General features: G+C 38.3%; 1 protein-coding gene across 2 annotated transcripts in view; it reads right to left on the reverse strand.

Moving 5' to 3' along the window:
- Nucleotides 1-15,645, reverse strand: part of SMYD3 (SET and MYND domain containing 3) — a 709,956-nt gene that overhangs the window by 519,774 nt on the left and 174,537 nt on the right. For both annotated transcript variants that reach the window (XM_032317688.1, XM_032317687.1), the window contains exon 2: nucleotides 14,395-14,458. In XM_032317688.1, coding sequence (XP_032173579.1) covers nucleotides 14,395-14,458 — 64 coding nt within the window. The remainder of the gene's footprint in view (nucleotides 1-14,394; nucleotides 14,459-15,645) is intronic.

Raw genomic sequence — 15,645 nt, forward strand, 5'->3', positions numbered from 1 at the left:
CTGTGAGTTTCAAGCCAGCATTTTGCTCAGAAACTGCCCATGTTGAGTTCCTGGGTGAAGGTGTGGCTTGTCTGCTATTTCCTACGAACTCAAATCTTGAAGACATTGTTTGTAAGGGCTACATCACTTCTTTTATCAACGTGACCCATGACTGCCTCACTTCATTTCTTCTTATCCACTACAGCAATGCTCTTGATGTGATATTTCTAATCTTTTTGCTTTTTTAGTATTTTATGTAGGTTTTTTTAGTTTTTTAAGCTTCACTCACTTCTAAACAAGACTCAGTTGTTTCAAAATAAAGATGTAAATGAAATAAGGTTGTAAAATTAGAAACGAAAAAGCATTAGAGTTATTTAAAAAAAAAAAAAAAGTCCTCTAGCATTTACGTAGCATTCTACAGTATGTCAGACACACGGCTAAACAATTGAAACATTTTATTTTCACAATAATCCAAATGGTGTACCTTATCCTTACATTAAAGATGAGTAAAGTAAGGCAGGGTGGAATGTCACCACCAAGCTACATAAACATAAAAGAGAATAAAAGTTCTTAGTATTCTACCCATAAGATCGAAATAATTGCCATGTCTTCGCACTACATTTATGTGACTTGCCTTACAGGCAAGGCAAAAAATAAAACATAATGGCTTATATAATTCTCAACTGATAGAAAAGAAAAACACACAGCTTTACCAAGTATTAAATCATAGGAGGAATTTATTCCAAGAATGCTAATTAACATACTGGACAATTATAATGGTCAACACATAGCTACTTCTAATATCCATACTCACTAGAAGAAGTAATATTAAACTATAAGTCAGTGAAAGAAAATTTTCTATTGTTTAGAGGGCTAAATTGTTTAGAAGAGACTATGCTGAGTGAAATAAGTCAAGCAGAGAGGGTCAATTATCATATGGTTTTACTTACTTGTGGAGCATAAGGAATAACATGGAGGACACTGGGAGATGGAGAGAAGAAGTGGGTTCGGGGAAAGTTGGAGGGGGAGACGAACCATGAGAAACTGTGGACTCTGAGAAACAAACAGGGGTTTGGAGGGGAGGGTGGTGGAGTGTTGGGTGACCCCGGTGGTGGGTACTGTGGAGGGCACATGGAGCACTGGGTGTGGTGCATAACAATAAATTTTGGAAGACTGAAAAGAAATAAAATGAAATGAAAAAAAAAAAAAGAAAGAAAAATATGGTTCCATTGTCAATTAAGTTTGAAAACTGCTACATAATATCCACCCTGCTTAGAGATTGGAGATAATTCAGTTTGCTAAAAAGCTCTGCATGAGAGAAACTTGTATAACTTAGTGAACAGTTTTCTGTGATTGTTATTGCCATCCTTTGGGAAGTTAGGTTGGTATAAATGGACTCCCACATAGCTATATATTTTCTTTCCTTCATCTGATCTTTCAATGAGAGTGGGTTTAGCAAACAAATTCATGATCATTCCCACTGATAGAAAACTATCGCTAATATTTTTTATTTCTGATTGATGGGTGAACCACAACTTTGGTAGAAGAGTTTTCACTTGGTATTAAAAGTTGAGAAGGCTGGGCGCCTGGGTGGCTCAGTGGGTTAAGCCGCTGCCTTCGGCTCAGGTCATGATCTCAGGGTCCTGGGATCGAGTCCCGCATCGGGCTCTCTGCTCAGCAGGGAGCCTGCTTCCCTCTCTCTCTCTCTGCCTGCCTCTCTGCCTACTTGTGATCTCTGTCTGTCAAATAAATAAATAAAATCTTTAAAAAAAAAAAAAAAAAAAGTTGAGAAGGCTGACAGATGCCCTCATTTGACCGGCTATGTAGGCAGAAATGAACCACAAGTATGAAGAGGTCTCTGAGAAAGCACTCTGGTCCTGTTCAAAACATGAACATCTGCTAGGACTGCACCTAGCAGACGAAGGCTGAGACCATCTGGACCAAAAGATCTTAAGAGCAGATTTGATTCAATACTCAATTATGTTCTGAGCATCTCCGTCTCCTGGTGGCTTCCCAGGGTGAAGTAACCACAAAATGTACTCCCAGGTAATGAACCTATTGATCTGTTAGATGACCTTCCTGAGAATTAAACATCTAAATTTTGGAGAGTTCCTGTCGAAACAACTTTAGGTCTTCAGCATAATTAATATTGCGCTCCTATTTCTCAACTGTAATTACAAACTAGATAGTATGTTTCTTAAAGCTATTCCTAAATCACTGCAGGAAAACACCAGAGAACGTACTTATCTTCCCATTTGCTTCAGGAAAAAGATATTCATTCTTTTAATCTAAAAACCAAGTCACACCTACATAAATATAGAAAGTAATCATGCCACTTAAAACTGGTTTATAGCACAGTGTCAAGGTACAGCCTACTTCATATCGTACTATGATATTAAAAACCATGTTTTTCAAACAGTAATTATTAGGTTGATGCTCAGCATCACCATTGCATCTTACCATACAGCTCACTAACAGAGGCACACCACAGAAAAAGCTTACAAAGCAATCTCTTAAATAACCACATTCGACACTGCAGCAAAACCTCACGATCTACAAGAGCATTAGGCATTATCTAAACTGTACAAACTTTAACTTTGATCTAGACCTCAACAGCACATAATATATCTGCCAGTTTTTCAAAGACAACCTCCCAGATTTACATTTTCCTATTTTCTTCCCTTACTGCAATGCAGGATGTAATTAAGATTTTGTCCACAACATTGGCTGTAATGTTTTCTGTTCTGAAAGTTGAACATTATCAATGATTCACAGTAAAAACAAAATAGCATGAAAAACAAATGAAATTAAAATACTGCATTAAGACACAAAGACAATGGGAAAAAGACTTTTGGATGGAAAAAAAGAAATGAAGACATCTATAATGATTCCACGTGTCAGTACATACAGGACTCAGAAACCACTCGGGCAATCTCTACATTTTCATTTTCTATAGTACTGGACTCAGAACAAAAACTGATTAAGTAAACCAGTAGCTCCCAATGGGGGTAACCCTAATCTTGAGGGTTGTTGGGGAAATGTATGGGGGGCATCCTTATTTGTTAGGATGCCTGGAGAAAGACATGGGCCCTGAGTGGCCAGGAACCAGAGATGGTGGACATCTGTGTGGCATAGTTCCATACAATGAAGAATCAATCCATCTGGGTGCCTGAGTGGCTCAGTCAATTAAGTGTCCAGCTCTTCATTTCAGCTCAGGTCATGGTCTCAGGGTGGTGGGATCAAAGCCCCACATCAGCATCTGCACTTAGCAGGAAATCTCCTTAAGGATTCTCTCTCCCTCTCCTTCTGCCCCTCCCTCTGCCTGCATACTCTAAGAAGTAAAAAATAAATTAATTTTTAAAAAAGAATCAATTGTTCAACCCAAGACGACTTTTAAATGTCCAATCAAACATTCTATAGAAGGGACAAACTTACTTCCTAATTATCCGAGCCTGGAACTAAGCCTCCTTTCACATATAAAAACAAAAAGCTTGTTTTTACACAGCCTTGATAGCACTGGATTTTCTAGGTAAATCACGGGATGAATGCATTTTAAGAACTTCAGCTAAGGTTATCTAATATTTTATAAAAGCATATCACTGAAGGCAACATCAGCTATGGTATTTGAGGTACCTACCAATAACAACGTATTTTCTGATCCTACATTTTGTACTTCCTTTTCCAAGGTGACTCTGTGTAGATGAAAATACCTGACTTCTTATTTATGTCTTCTAGTCTACTCTTGCCTGAGCATCTATATAGAAAATATGTATTATTTTTGTTGTGTTCAGCACTGGATGTTATTTGTAAGGGATGAATCGCTAAATTCTACTCCTGAAACCAATACTATATTGTATATTAACTAACTAGAATTTAAATAAAAATTTGAAAAAATAAAATATATAAATAAAATACATATTATTTTAAGGTATTTTCATTTTTTTCTCCTTTACATTCAAGTTATAACATTACACTGATGCTGACTTTTAAAAATATATAACTAGTTAGATTGTCTTAACTATGGTATTTCATTTCAAGAAGAGTAGCGAGGATGAAAATGTAATTATTATATAAAAAGGTAGAGAGGCACCTGGGTGGGCCAGGCGGCTGAGCGTCTGATCTTGATTCTCACTCAGGTCATGATCTCAGGGTCCTGGGATCGAGCCTGGCATTGGGCTCTGCACTCAGCACAGAGTCTGCTTGAGATTCTCTCTCCCTCTCCCATCGCCCCTCCCCCACTCACAAGCTCTTTCTAGCTCTCTCTAAAATAAATAAGAACTTTAAAAAAAAAGGATAGAGTTAGGTCTGGGAAAGAAGAAAACTGCAGATCTAGAACAATGGTGCACAGGCATACGCAGCACATGTACACATAAAAAATATATACTTAAATTTATAGCCTGGGACAACTGAACAGATTCGGACAGCAGTGACAAGACAGGCCCAGGTATCCAAATTCTTTTTAATCACCACCAAGGATTCCACATGAAGCTAAGATTGAATAACCACTGATCTAGACTAAATTAAAAAGGAGGCCACTGTAATACTAAATAGAAGGAACAAAAAAATACCATCCTATACTTATTAAACTATTAGTAGAACTCTAAGTTTCTCTTTTTTTCCTTTCAGAGAAAAAGAGAGAGAGCTCATGTGCGAGTAGGAGAAGGAGGAGGGAGAGAGAGAATACCAAGCAGGCTGTAGCCCAGTGTGGAGCCTAACATGGGGCTCAGTCTCACGACCCTGGGACCATGACCTGAGCCGAAAGCACTCAACTAACTGAGCCACTCAGGTGACACCTAAGCCTTCTGAAATATGTTTGGTAATGAACATCAAAATTCTTTTATTTTTAATTTTATTTATTTATTTGACAAAGAGAGATGTGAGAGAGGGAATACAAGCAGGAGGCAGAGAGGGAACACAAGCAGAGGGAGTGGGAGAGGGTGAAGAAGGCTTCCCTCTGAGCAGGGAGCCCATTGTGGGGCTCAATCCCAGGACCTGGAAATAATGACGTGAGCTGAAGGCAGACGCTTAATGACTGAGCCACCCAGGCACCCCATGAACATCAAAATTCTTAATGTGCACACTGTTGGCATAGAAATAATATTTATAATGCACTTAATCCTCACAAATGTAACTGCTGTACAGTAAAAGTGTAAGAATGCTCCTTATATATTCGTTTACAAAACTGAACAATTGGTAATAATTTTTTCAGTTTTTCCTAAAAGAAAAAGCTATTTTGCCTTTCTCCTTATGCTTTCCCAATCTGTTTGAATTTTCTATAAATATCATGTTATTATATTTACAAATAATAGCAATATAATTACCTTATGTCTAACAACTGTGATTTAGGGAGAAGTATTTTTACGTGAAAGAGAAAGAAGAATTACCATTCAATAAACACTTTTAATATTTTGGAAAACCTGCTTTTAACTCAAAGAATGGTTTAAATGTTAATAAGTGCTTCAGTGAAATCTTCTGTAATGCAAAGATTTACTCAGTAAACTGTTTTGCCAGGTTAGCTTCGTTCATATCTGGTTTTAAAAATAAGTGTACGACCAGGGCACCTGGGTAGCTCAGTCAGCTAGATGTCCGACTCTTAATTCCAGCTCAGGTCATGATCTCAGGATCCTGACATTGAGGCCCAAGAAGGGCTCCACATTCAGCATGGAGTTGGCTTGAGACTCTCTCTCTCTTCCTCTGACCCTCCTCCTGCTTGGCACTCTCACTCTCTCTAAATAAATAAATAAATAAATGAATCTTTTAAAAGAATAAATAAGTGGGGCACCTGGGTGGCTCAGTTGTTAAGTATCTGCCTTTGGCTCAGGTCATGATCCCAGGGTCCTGGGATCAAGGCCTGCTTCGGGCTCCCTGCTCAGCGGGAAGCCTGCTTCTCCCTCTCCCATACCTCCTGCTTGTGTTCGCTCTCTTGCTGCGTCTCTCTCTGTCAAATGAATAAATAAAGTATTTTTTAAAATAAAAATAATAATAAATAAATAAATGAGTGCACTACCAATGACATACATCTTGCATGCACAGGTGTTCATGTTCTTTTTACCATGTAGTCATGATTCATTCCACTTACAAATAATGTGGACAGAGATTTTCTATGAGCATAACTTGGGATAGTTGAGTTGCCATGAAACGTGAACGAAAGAAAGGAAACCCAACAGTTATCCAGTCCCTCAAAAACCATTTAAGAGCAAATCAACAGCATCTCCCTGTTCATGCCTCAGAAGTAGTCCAGTGTTGAACTGCAGGCTGACAGATAACATGAAGGTCTAAAAAGCTGGAATCTGGAATAAGAAAACTGGAAGGCTAAGCCGGGTGTCTCAGATGACTGACAGGTATTGATTAAAATCCTGCATAAAAGCTCCTCAGAGCACACAAGAGACCTAGTAATAGACATTAGACTTACCACTTTCAAAGCTTACTGAATACTGTATCAAATAAGAACAAGAGTGCCTTCCCACTAGCCTTAATCAAATTAGACAGACAGAGCCAAATACAAAGATGGAGTGAGGCAGGAGAATTAACATAGGGCATCAATTTGACAGAAGAAACAAGAAAAAAAGCGTTATTTCTTTAAAAAATGAAGTTACAGTCTCCTTGTTCATTGAGCAACCATATAATAAATAATAATATTAGTGCCCTAAAATAAGTCAGTGATCGTCTAATGCATGATTCAGGTCAAATCCATTCTGCCATCTGCTTTTATAAAGCTTTATGGAAACATAGCCACGCTTACAATTTACACTCCTTCGGACAAGTTGAGTAGTAGTTGAGTTGAGTAGTTATGACAAAAATATAGCCCACAATGCCTAAAACAGTTATTATCTAGACCACTACACAAGAGTTTGGCAACCTCTGATCTAATGATAGATCATATGAAGATGGAATGACCTAATTGATACATTTTAGCCAGAAAGACTAAGTAACTCACTTACTCCTATAGATATCCAATCTTCTTTGAAAGAAACTCCCATGCTGGATTAATCAGAAAGTCAGCACCGAGTTCTAGCAGAACATGCCGATTTTAGCTCCCTGGTACAAATAATTATCAAGTTTTCAACTCCCGAAGTGTATAAGAAGGGCCATCAATGAATGAGGAGTTCAAGGTTATGTCCATAAGTCAGAAACTGGGCGTAAGACAGGCTGCACAAACAGGGCAGTGGAGGCCGCGTCAAAGGGCAGTTAACCACGAAGTCTTTTCCAAGACGGCAGCCAGCCTACCAAGCAGAAATCCAGCAAGGACCTAGCATCAAAGAGTATATATCCAGCACAGAATGGGATTGAGAAGTAGCATTACAGGGAGACTTAACCAAAAGTCTGCATGTCACACAGTCTGAAAACACCTCCTTGCTTTTAGAATGACTTTGAGTAAGCAGAGGAGTGTCAAAATGGAGAATCTGGCTAAATTTGATGCTCCTATTTCTGATGCAGAGATTTGCTTCAGCCTTCTCTTCAGTCTTCGTGACCCCTCTCACCCTCCTAGGATGGCTTCCCCAGCAGCAGTCTCATTCTTTGAGGGGATGAGAGGCTGTGACTCCTTTATTATATAGAGAAGGAAAGGAAATCCATGCACACCTAAAGAGTCTGCAGTAAGCAATAACTTTTCTAAAGATTTATTTATTTGTGGGAAGGAAAGAGAGAGAGAAAGGGCAGAGCTGGGGGAGGGGCAGAGGAAGAAGGAAAGAGAATCTCATGCAGCCCGATGTGGTGTTCAATCCCAAGACCCTGAGATCATGACCTGAACCGAAAACAAGAGTCAGGACATTTAACCAACTGCACTGCCCAGGGCACCCCTGCAGTGATCAATAATTTTAAAACAATTTCTTGAGATATAATTTATATTACAATAAAATGTGCCAGTGTTAAGAGTACAGATTGATGAATTTTGACAAATACATACACACATCCTTGTAACAACACCAAAACTAAGTTATAGACTATCATTATCCACCCCCCAAACAAAGGTCCTTTGTTTGCTTTATATCCAAGCCCTCCGACCCAGGTAAGCAGTGATGTGGTCTCCATCATTAGACACTACTTGCGCGTATTCTGGAACAGCAAACAGCACTGCCTCTTCTAATATGGCTCTATTCCTTCATGATGTTTCTGAGATTCACTCATGTTGCTGCATTTTTCAGTGGTTTGTTCTTTTTCATGGCTGAGTAATTGTGTGTGTGTGTGTGTTTGTGTGTGTATGTTCTACCTAGGAGTAGAACTTGCTGGTTTATGTGGTTAAGTGTACATTGAACATTTTAGAACCTACCCAACTTTTCCAAAGCACGTGTACCGCTTTACTATCTTACCAGCAGAGCCTGAGGTTCCAGTTTCTCCACACCCTGGACTACACTTGGTATAGTCAGTATTTTGTGTTTCAGCCTGTCTAGTGGGTGGGTATATAAAGGTACCTCAGTGTGGTTTTAATTTCATTTTTCTGATGACTAATGATGTGCAGCACTTTTAATGTTTATCTTACTGAAAGGGCCATTCAAATCAAACCCATTTTACTGTGATGTCTTACTTCTGAGTTGGAAACATTTTATATAAGTTATGGATACAACTCCTTAGCCAATTCTTGGAAACAGCAAAGAAGCAGGGAGTATGTCTGTGATAAGCAAACTAACCAATAATTTTGCACCAGGGCCTAGAAAAGTTCTAGTGTTGACCCTAATGTTTGCTAAGTGAATCAGTAGATGGATGGACCAGAAGACCTTCTGATCTTCACTAATTAGGCTCACCTCCAACTCCTATTGTTTTCCTGTATTTATTTTTTTTTAAAGTTAATTTTTTTGGAGGAGTTTTAAATGTGAGAGGATGGTACAGAGGATGCCCACATACTGACGACCCCACATGCACAGCCACCTGTATTATTATCAATATCCCCACCAGATGGTACATATATTACAATGATGAACCTACAGTGACACATCATTATCACCCAAAGTCCCTGGTGAACAGTGGGGTCCATTCTACAGGTCTGGACACATGTACGGTAATGACTGCCCACCATTATCAAACTCCTTTTTATTCCTCTAACATGACAGGTTTGTTCCTGCTTCAGTTCTTTACATCTGCTTTCCTTCTATGTAAAAAATCTGTTCCGGAGCTTTCCATGGCTGGCTACGTTTGGCAATTAGATCCCAGGTCAAACGTCATGTCTACAGGAAGTCCTTCTGTAATCACCTTTTCAAACGTGAGCTCCTGCTCGTCTAAAGCACACTCACTCACATAATTGTGGGCATTTGTCATTATCTGTCTCTCCTGCATCCGTAATAGAAGCTTTAGGAACACCACTGTAGCAATGGATGTTAACTAAACTTACCGTAATGATCATTTCACAATATATACATATATCACATCATTATGTTACATACCTAAAACTAACCAATGTTGTAGTACAATTATATTTCAACTAAAAAAATAATGTAGTGTTTCAAAAAATAATTCCAAACAAAGAGTATCACTGAACAATGTACTCATTCGTTCCCGTAACCAATAATGTTACATCTGCATCAGGAAATAATAACGTACCCCCTGAATGAGCCTGGTCATCTAACTGCAGAAATAGCCAATTAAACCAATCATTAAGATAATTTCTGTGTGAAAAAGGAGGGACACAAAATAGTCTCAGTAGTTTAGGAAAGGAGGGAGCGACATTTAATCTGGGTTAGAAAGGATAAGTAGAAGGAGTTCAATAGGTATTGGGGCAGATCTGGGTCCAAGCCCAAAGACTCACGTAGCCAAAGGCTCAGATGTAAAACTGTAGCAAAATCCACAGCTTGAATTTCATTCTGAGGAAGAGGGCCAGAGTTTTCTGCTGGGGAGTGACAGGTCACGCTCACACTCTGGAATGCTCGCACTCTGGCTCCCGGCTAGGAAGGAGAAAAGGACGTGGCAGGACAGCACAGACCACAGTCAATGTAGGAGAGAGGTCAGAGGACCATCCACACGAGTGCTGGTGGAGAAACTAAGACAGAAGGGAACCAATTTAGATCATAAGTAGTAAAATCAGCAGGACATGTTGATTAACTAGGCATGGGGCCAAGAAAGGATATAAACTGAAGATGATTCCAGCCTGGCAACTCAGACTACTGGGTGGTTGGTGAATTATTCACTGTGGTTGAAAATCGAAAACAAATGCTGTTTTGGGCAGAGATTATGCACTGAGGTCCTGCTATAAGGCATTTGAGGTACACCACCAGAGTAGAGGTTCCCCATAAGGTATGGGTCTGGTCTTTCAGACAAAGGAGAAGACTAGAGATGGAGTTTCAAGAATGATTAATGCACAGATGCCAAATGAAGTCATGGGAGCAGATGGGACCACTCAGCAGGTGAATGCAAAGTGAGCAAAGACAAGCTTAGGGCCCTAGACATTTGTAGAACCCAAAAACCTAAACATCATCAAAGAATTTCAACCCAAGTAAGATTCACATTTCTAAAGAGGTCTGTAATTATTAAGATAAAATAGAGCCTCTCCCTGCTAATAAAGTACTTTTTAAAAAAAATTTTAAAGGGGCACCTGGGTGGCTCAGTGGGTTAAGCCGCTGCCTTCAGCTCAGGTCATGATCTCAGGGTCCTGGGATCGAGTCCCGCATCAGGCTCTCTGCTCAGCAGGGAGCCTGCTTCCCTCTCTCTCTCTCTGCCTGTCGCTCTGCCTACTTGTGATCTTTCTCTGTCAAGTAAATAAATAAAATCTTAAAAAAAAATTTTTTTTTAAGATTTTATTTATTTACTTGACAGAGATCACAAGTAGGCAGAGAGGCAGGAAGAGAGAGAAGGGGAAGCAGGCCCCCTCCTGAGCGGAGGGCCCTATGCAGGGCTCAATCCCAGGACCCTGAGATCATGACTTGAGCCGAAGGCAGATGCTCAACCAAGTGAGCCACCCACATGCCCCAAAAGTACTTTTTTTTTAATACTTTTTAAAAGTATATAAATTGTAATTTGGTACCGTACCCAGCTGCTTATTTTGATCAGCAATTAATTCAATTAGAAATATAGGTATTATGAATCAAGTTAAACCGAGAAGACATAAAACAATATTAGTGAATTTGCTTGAAATTGGTTTACTTGTTAGCAACACTGCAAATTTTGAGCATTTTTTTTTAAAAGATTTTATTTATTTCACAGAGACAGAGCATAGATGCACACAGGCATGAGCATGAGGAGGGGCAGAAGGAGAAGCAAACTCCCTGCTGAGCTGGGAGCCCAATGTGGAACTTGATCCCAGGACGCTGGGATCATGACCTGAGCTGAAGGCAAATGGTAAAACAACCGAGCTACCCAGGCACCCCTGAGCATGCTTCTTTAAAAGAAAACTTAGCCCACCCCTCCTCTTTCATTTCAAAATCACATATGATGTTTCGGTTATATAGAAATCAGACTGGTTTCCATATATAAGCCCTCTATCGCATTATATGACACATCATAATAAAGTATCACAGAGGAATTACAAACCCACTGATGACAAAATATTTTCCAGTATAAGAAACAGTACTGAACATAACAGTCAATATATACATGTATGTGAACACTAGGTAATAAGGGTAGATGAACAGTTTAGTGTGTATCCTCCACTCACAAAACAAACACAGAGATTACCTCTGGAAAACAGCAATAGGAATGGGGAAGGAAACTGGAGGAAACATTCACTCCTCTTACTTTAATTTCTGTTTAAAAAGTAAATGTGAAAACCAGTAACACTGAAACCAGCCTTATGGGCGTGAGGGACATCATACCTCCTAACACCTCAATAGCCTCTCACACAACTCACTGATGCCACGGCCCCACACATCAAATGCCAAGCTAATGAACCAAAGTTATGTCCCTCCAGGGCAAACCTATTATAGATTTTGTGCTACAAATTCACATCCTCTATGTCAATTTCCATTCCGAGGGCATTTGCCTCCTGTTCATTACTGTTCATAGTTCGCTTTGTCAGTTTAATTTTGTGCTGCTTTGTAGGAATCCACAATAATTACAATGTTTAATTCTGTACCTGAAGGGTGAGCTAAACAGAGCAGTTTAAATGCATATGTTCTGGCCAATCTTTGACTCCCATCCACCTCTATACACCCTCATCCCTGTCACACACACAAGCATGCACTAGTTGGCTTATATGTGGTATCTTTCATCTTAGGAGCTATTTTCCCATTACTTTCTACAGTATATCTGATGATGACATTATTATTGATGCTACAGTAAACAGCTAATATATGCGGTCAAAGTACAAGCACCACAATGAATCAAAATGACATACTCACACCCACCAAACTCCCTCAACACATTCTAATCAGATAATGGGGTTTTTTTTCCTTGAGTATACTACAAAAGAGGAGAAAGCAGCATTGGAGGAAAAAAACATTCATAAAAAAAGGGGAAAATAAAAGTAAATGTTTAGCTCATAGAAACTGGAAAGAAGGTCATCCAGAAGATATATGTAATTTGTTGGCTCTAGAGATATTCTTCTTAATTTGAAGCTCCTTGTAACAAATTTCAGTTTCACATGAATAAGATAGATAACATCACCATAAAATAGTCTACTGAGAATTTATCTTGTAGGAAAAAGCATGGCTTTGTTTTCATAATTTGCTTTTCCTTATTACTAATGATCTTACATAAATCTGGTATCGTTCTGTGACAGAATTTTTGCTTTATAAAATGAGGCAAAAATAATCCAATTTTTTCACATTCCCTATTTTTATTAGGAAAGTGTTACTTGGAACCTTCTATTTTAGTATTTTTTGTTTTGTGTTCCTTGGGATAGGGTTGCACCCTTATTAAAAACAAAACAAAATCCATGAAAAATGTGAATACAACAGGAAACAGAAAGCTACAACTAATCAGAATGTTAGAACAAAAATAAAATTTGGGCTTAGAAGTGAAATTAGAACTCTGGATCCAAATTCCAGGGCCTATTCGGTATAGGATGTTTGGCACTTTACTTCCAATTCTGTAGCTCAGTCCCCTGATTGGTAAAATGAGCGCAATCGTAGTAAACTCCCAAAATTCAAGTAAGAGTAAACAGAATAAAATAGTACTTGATACACAGTAGATATCTCATAAATATTAGCTCTTCTCAGTAGTACAGATTAGGAAACTGAGGCCCAAAGAGTTTTCATGCTTTCTTTGGAATAATTTAACAAGCCAATGGCTTATTAATAGTCATTAGAACTTGGGTCCTCTGATTAATTTGTATGTTTAGGTTTCTGACTTCTATAAGAAATTATTTTCAAAGGAGAAAGCGAGAGAGCAAAACTCCCTCAGAGAAGCACGGCCTAGATGTGAAAAAAAGGAAAAAGGTGTCCGCATAGACACACACACAGACACACACACCCCAAAATGAGAAACAAAAAGGATGGGTAGAAGGTTGAGAGCAAGTGACACAGACACCAAACCTCCAATTAGCACTTTTTATTATGATGCAATTCATTACAGCATAATTACATTTCTTATGAAATGATTAATCATAAGGTTAGAAGAAAAGGTGATGTTGAATTTTAATTATACACCCCTTAAAGAATTTCAAAGACATTAACAACGGTACTCTCACAGACTCTGTCAGTTGTCGTAAATTACTCTTGGAAGGCAATTTGGTACTACCTTTAAAAATTCAAAATCACGTATCCTTTTACTCATCAGTATAGCTGGGGAGAATTTATCCTACAATTAATTTGTGAAGGTGTGCAGAAATGTGCACCAAAAGATGCTTGGTCCGTTACTGACAATACCAAATACTGAAAAAAGGTTAAGGATTCATTAACAAAGAAGTAACAACTGTGGTGCATTCATGTAAAAGAATCAGGGGGATGACATCAGAAGTTCCTCTAGAAGGTTCTAAAATGAAAAGGAGAATTTAGGTATATAAGAATAACCCATCTCTGTTTTTCTAAACAAAGAGTATAAATATGTGAATGTGTTAGAAGGAAAAAATTCTGCAAAGACACAAGAAACTAGATATCTCTGGACAATGGAACTGAGGTCAAGAGGACAAAAAGAGATGAGTTAACAATTTTCTTCCTGATACATGGATATTACATATTTATATATATAGATAGATATCATAGAAATTATATTTTACCATATACATCATTAATTTTTAAATTAAAGGAAAATAAGTTAAAATAAATCAAAGATTGTAAAGAAGCAGAAATAGGCCAATGGGCATAATGGAACACAAAAGAAGAGTAGAGAACTTGAAGGTTTCAATTCTAGAGAGATGAACATTTTATTTATTTATTTCAGAGAGAGAAAGTGAAAGAGAGAGCCAGAGCATGGAGTGAGGAACAGAAAGATGGGGACAAGCAGGCTCCGCACTGAGCTGGGAGCCCAACACAGGGATCGACCTCAAGACCCTGAGATCATGACTTGAGCCAAATGAGCCACCCAGGAACCCCTGTAGCTGAACATTCTTACCTGACACTTAGCACTACAGTATTTTGCAACTCGGCATTGAGAACATCGCATCAGTTTTTCCTTCCTGTTTAAAAAAAAAAAAAAAAAAAAAAAAAAATTCACATTAGGAAATGAGTGAGAACCATATTTGAAGAAAGAGACATAAATCAGCATACTGATGCCGATACGCTGTCCTCACACCATCCGCATGCTCCCGAAAGACTAGATTTTCATGTTGATGAACATCTTCTTTCCTCTTCAATGTGAGACACGGACATAACCGCTGACGGTCTTTTTTTAAATTGTGGTGAATATATATAACATAATATTTACCACTTTAAATATTTTTAAGTATATACTTCAATGTGTTAAAAAAGAGAACTTAAGGCCCACAGTGGAGTCGCTTTTTCTAAGCCCCTAAACTTAACTACAATGTTGGCGCCCCCAAAAATGAAATCTTACAACCAATCAGGTATTACTAGTTAGGTAATCTTCTTGGTAGACCCCAGCTTTCCCCTAAGGAAAGTGACGCACTCTTTCACCTAGTATAATTTTCCTGTTCCAACTCTCTTCTGCCTATACACGTCTTTCATTTTGTACAGCATCTCAGGGCCACTTTCTGTCTGCTACATCAGACACTGCCCAAATCATGACCCACTGAACAAAGCAAGTAAGATCTTTACACTTTACTCAGTTGAATTTTGTTTTTTAACAAATGGCATTAAGCACATTCACACTGTTCTGTATCATCACGACCATTAATGTTCGTTCAAATAAAAAAAATAAATTAAAATCAATGGGACCTTTTTTGGTCCCATTGAGACCAAAAACTTTAGTACAGAGAGACTTTAAACTCTCCATATGAAATACAGAATCCAGTCCCATCAACTAGTTGAAGTATTCTATACTCTTCGGATGGAAAAACTATCTAAGTCTTACCATATAGTTTAATTATGAGTGTACTCCTTCTGGAAAATGATCTTAAAATTTCATTAAACCCAGTTATTACTTTACACATGCTGAATTGAGATGCTCAAAAGTTACATCCCCTTAAATCACCTGTATAATAAAAAAGGAAAAATGAAGAACAAGTTGAATTACAAAATAAAAAGAATAAATGTGATGATAAAATTAATAGTGACAAACAAAAGGCAGGAAGCCCTGTGGATAAACAGAGGGTACCCAAGAGCCCTAAAAGTCAAAGTGTAATGTTAATATTAATGAGAAAACAAGAACAAATTGTTCTAAGCACGTCTAATGGGTGGGGTACTC

Source organism: Mustela erminea, chromosome 17 (genome assembly GCF_009829155.1).
Source record: "Mustela erminea isolate mMusErm1 chromosome 17, mMusErm1.Pri, whole genome shotgun sequence".
NCBI lineage: Eukaryota > Metazoa > Chordata > Mammalia > Carnivora > Mustelidae > Mustela > Mustela erminea.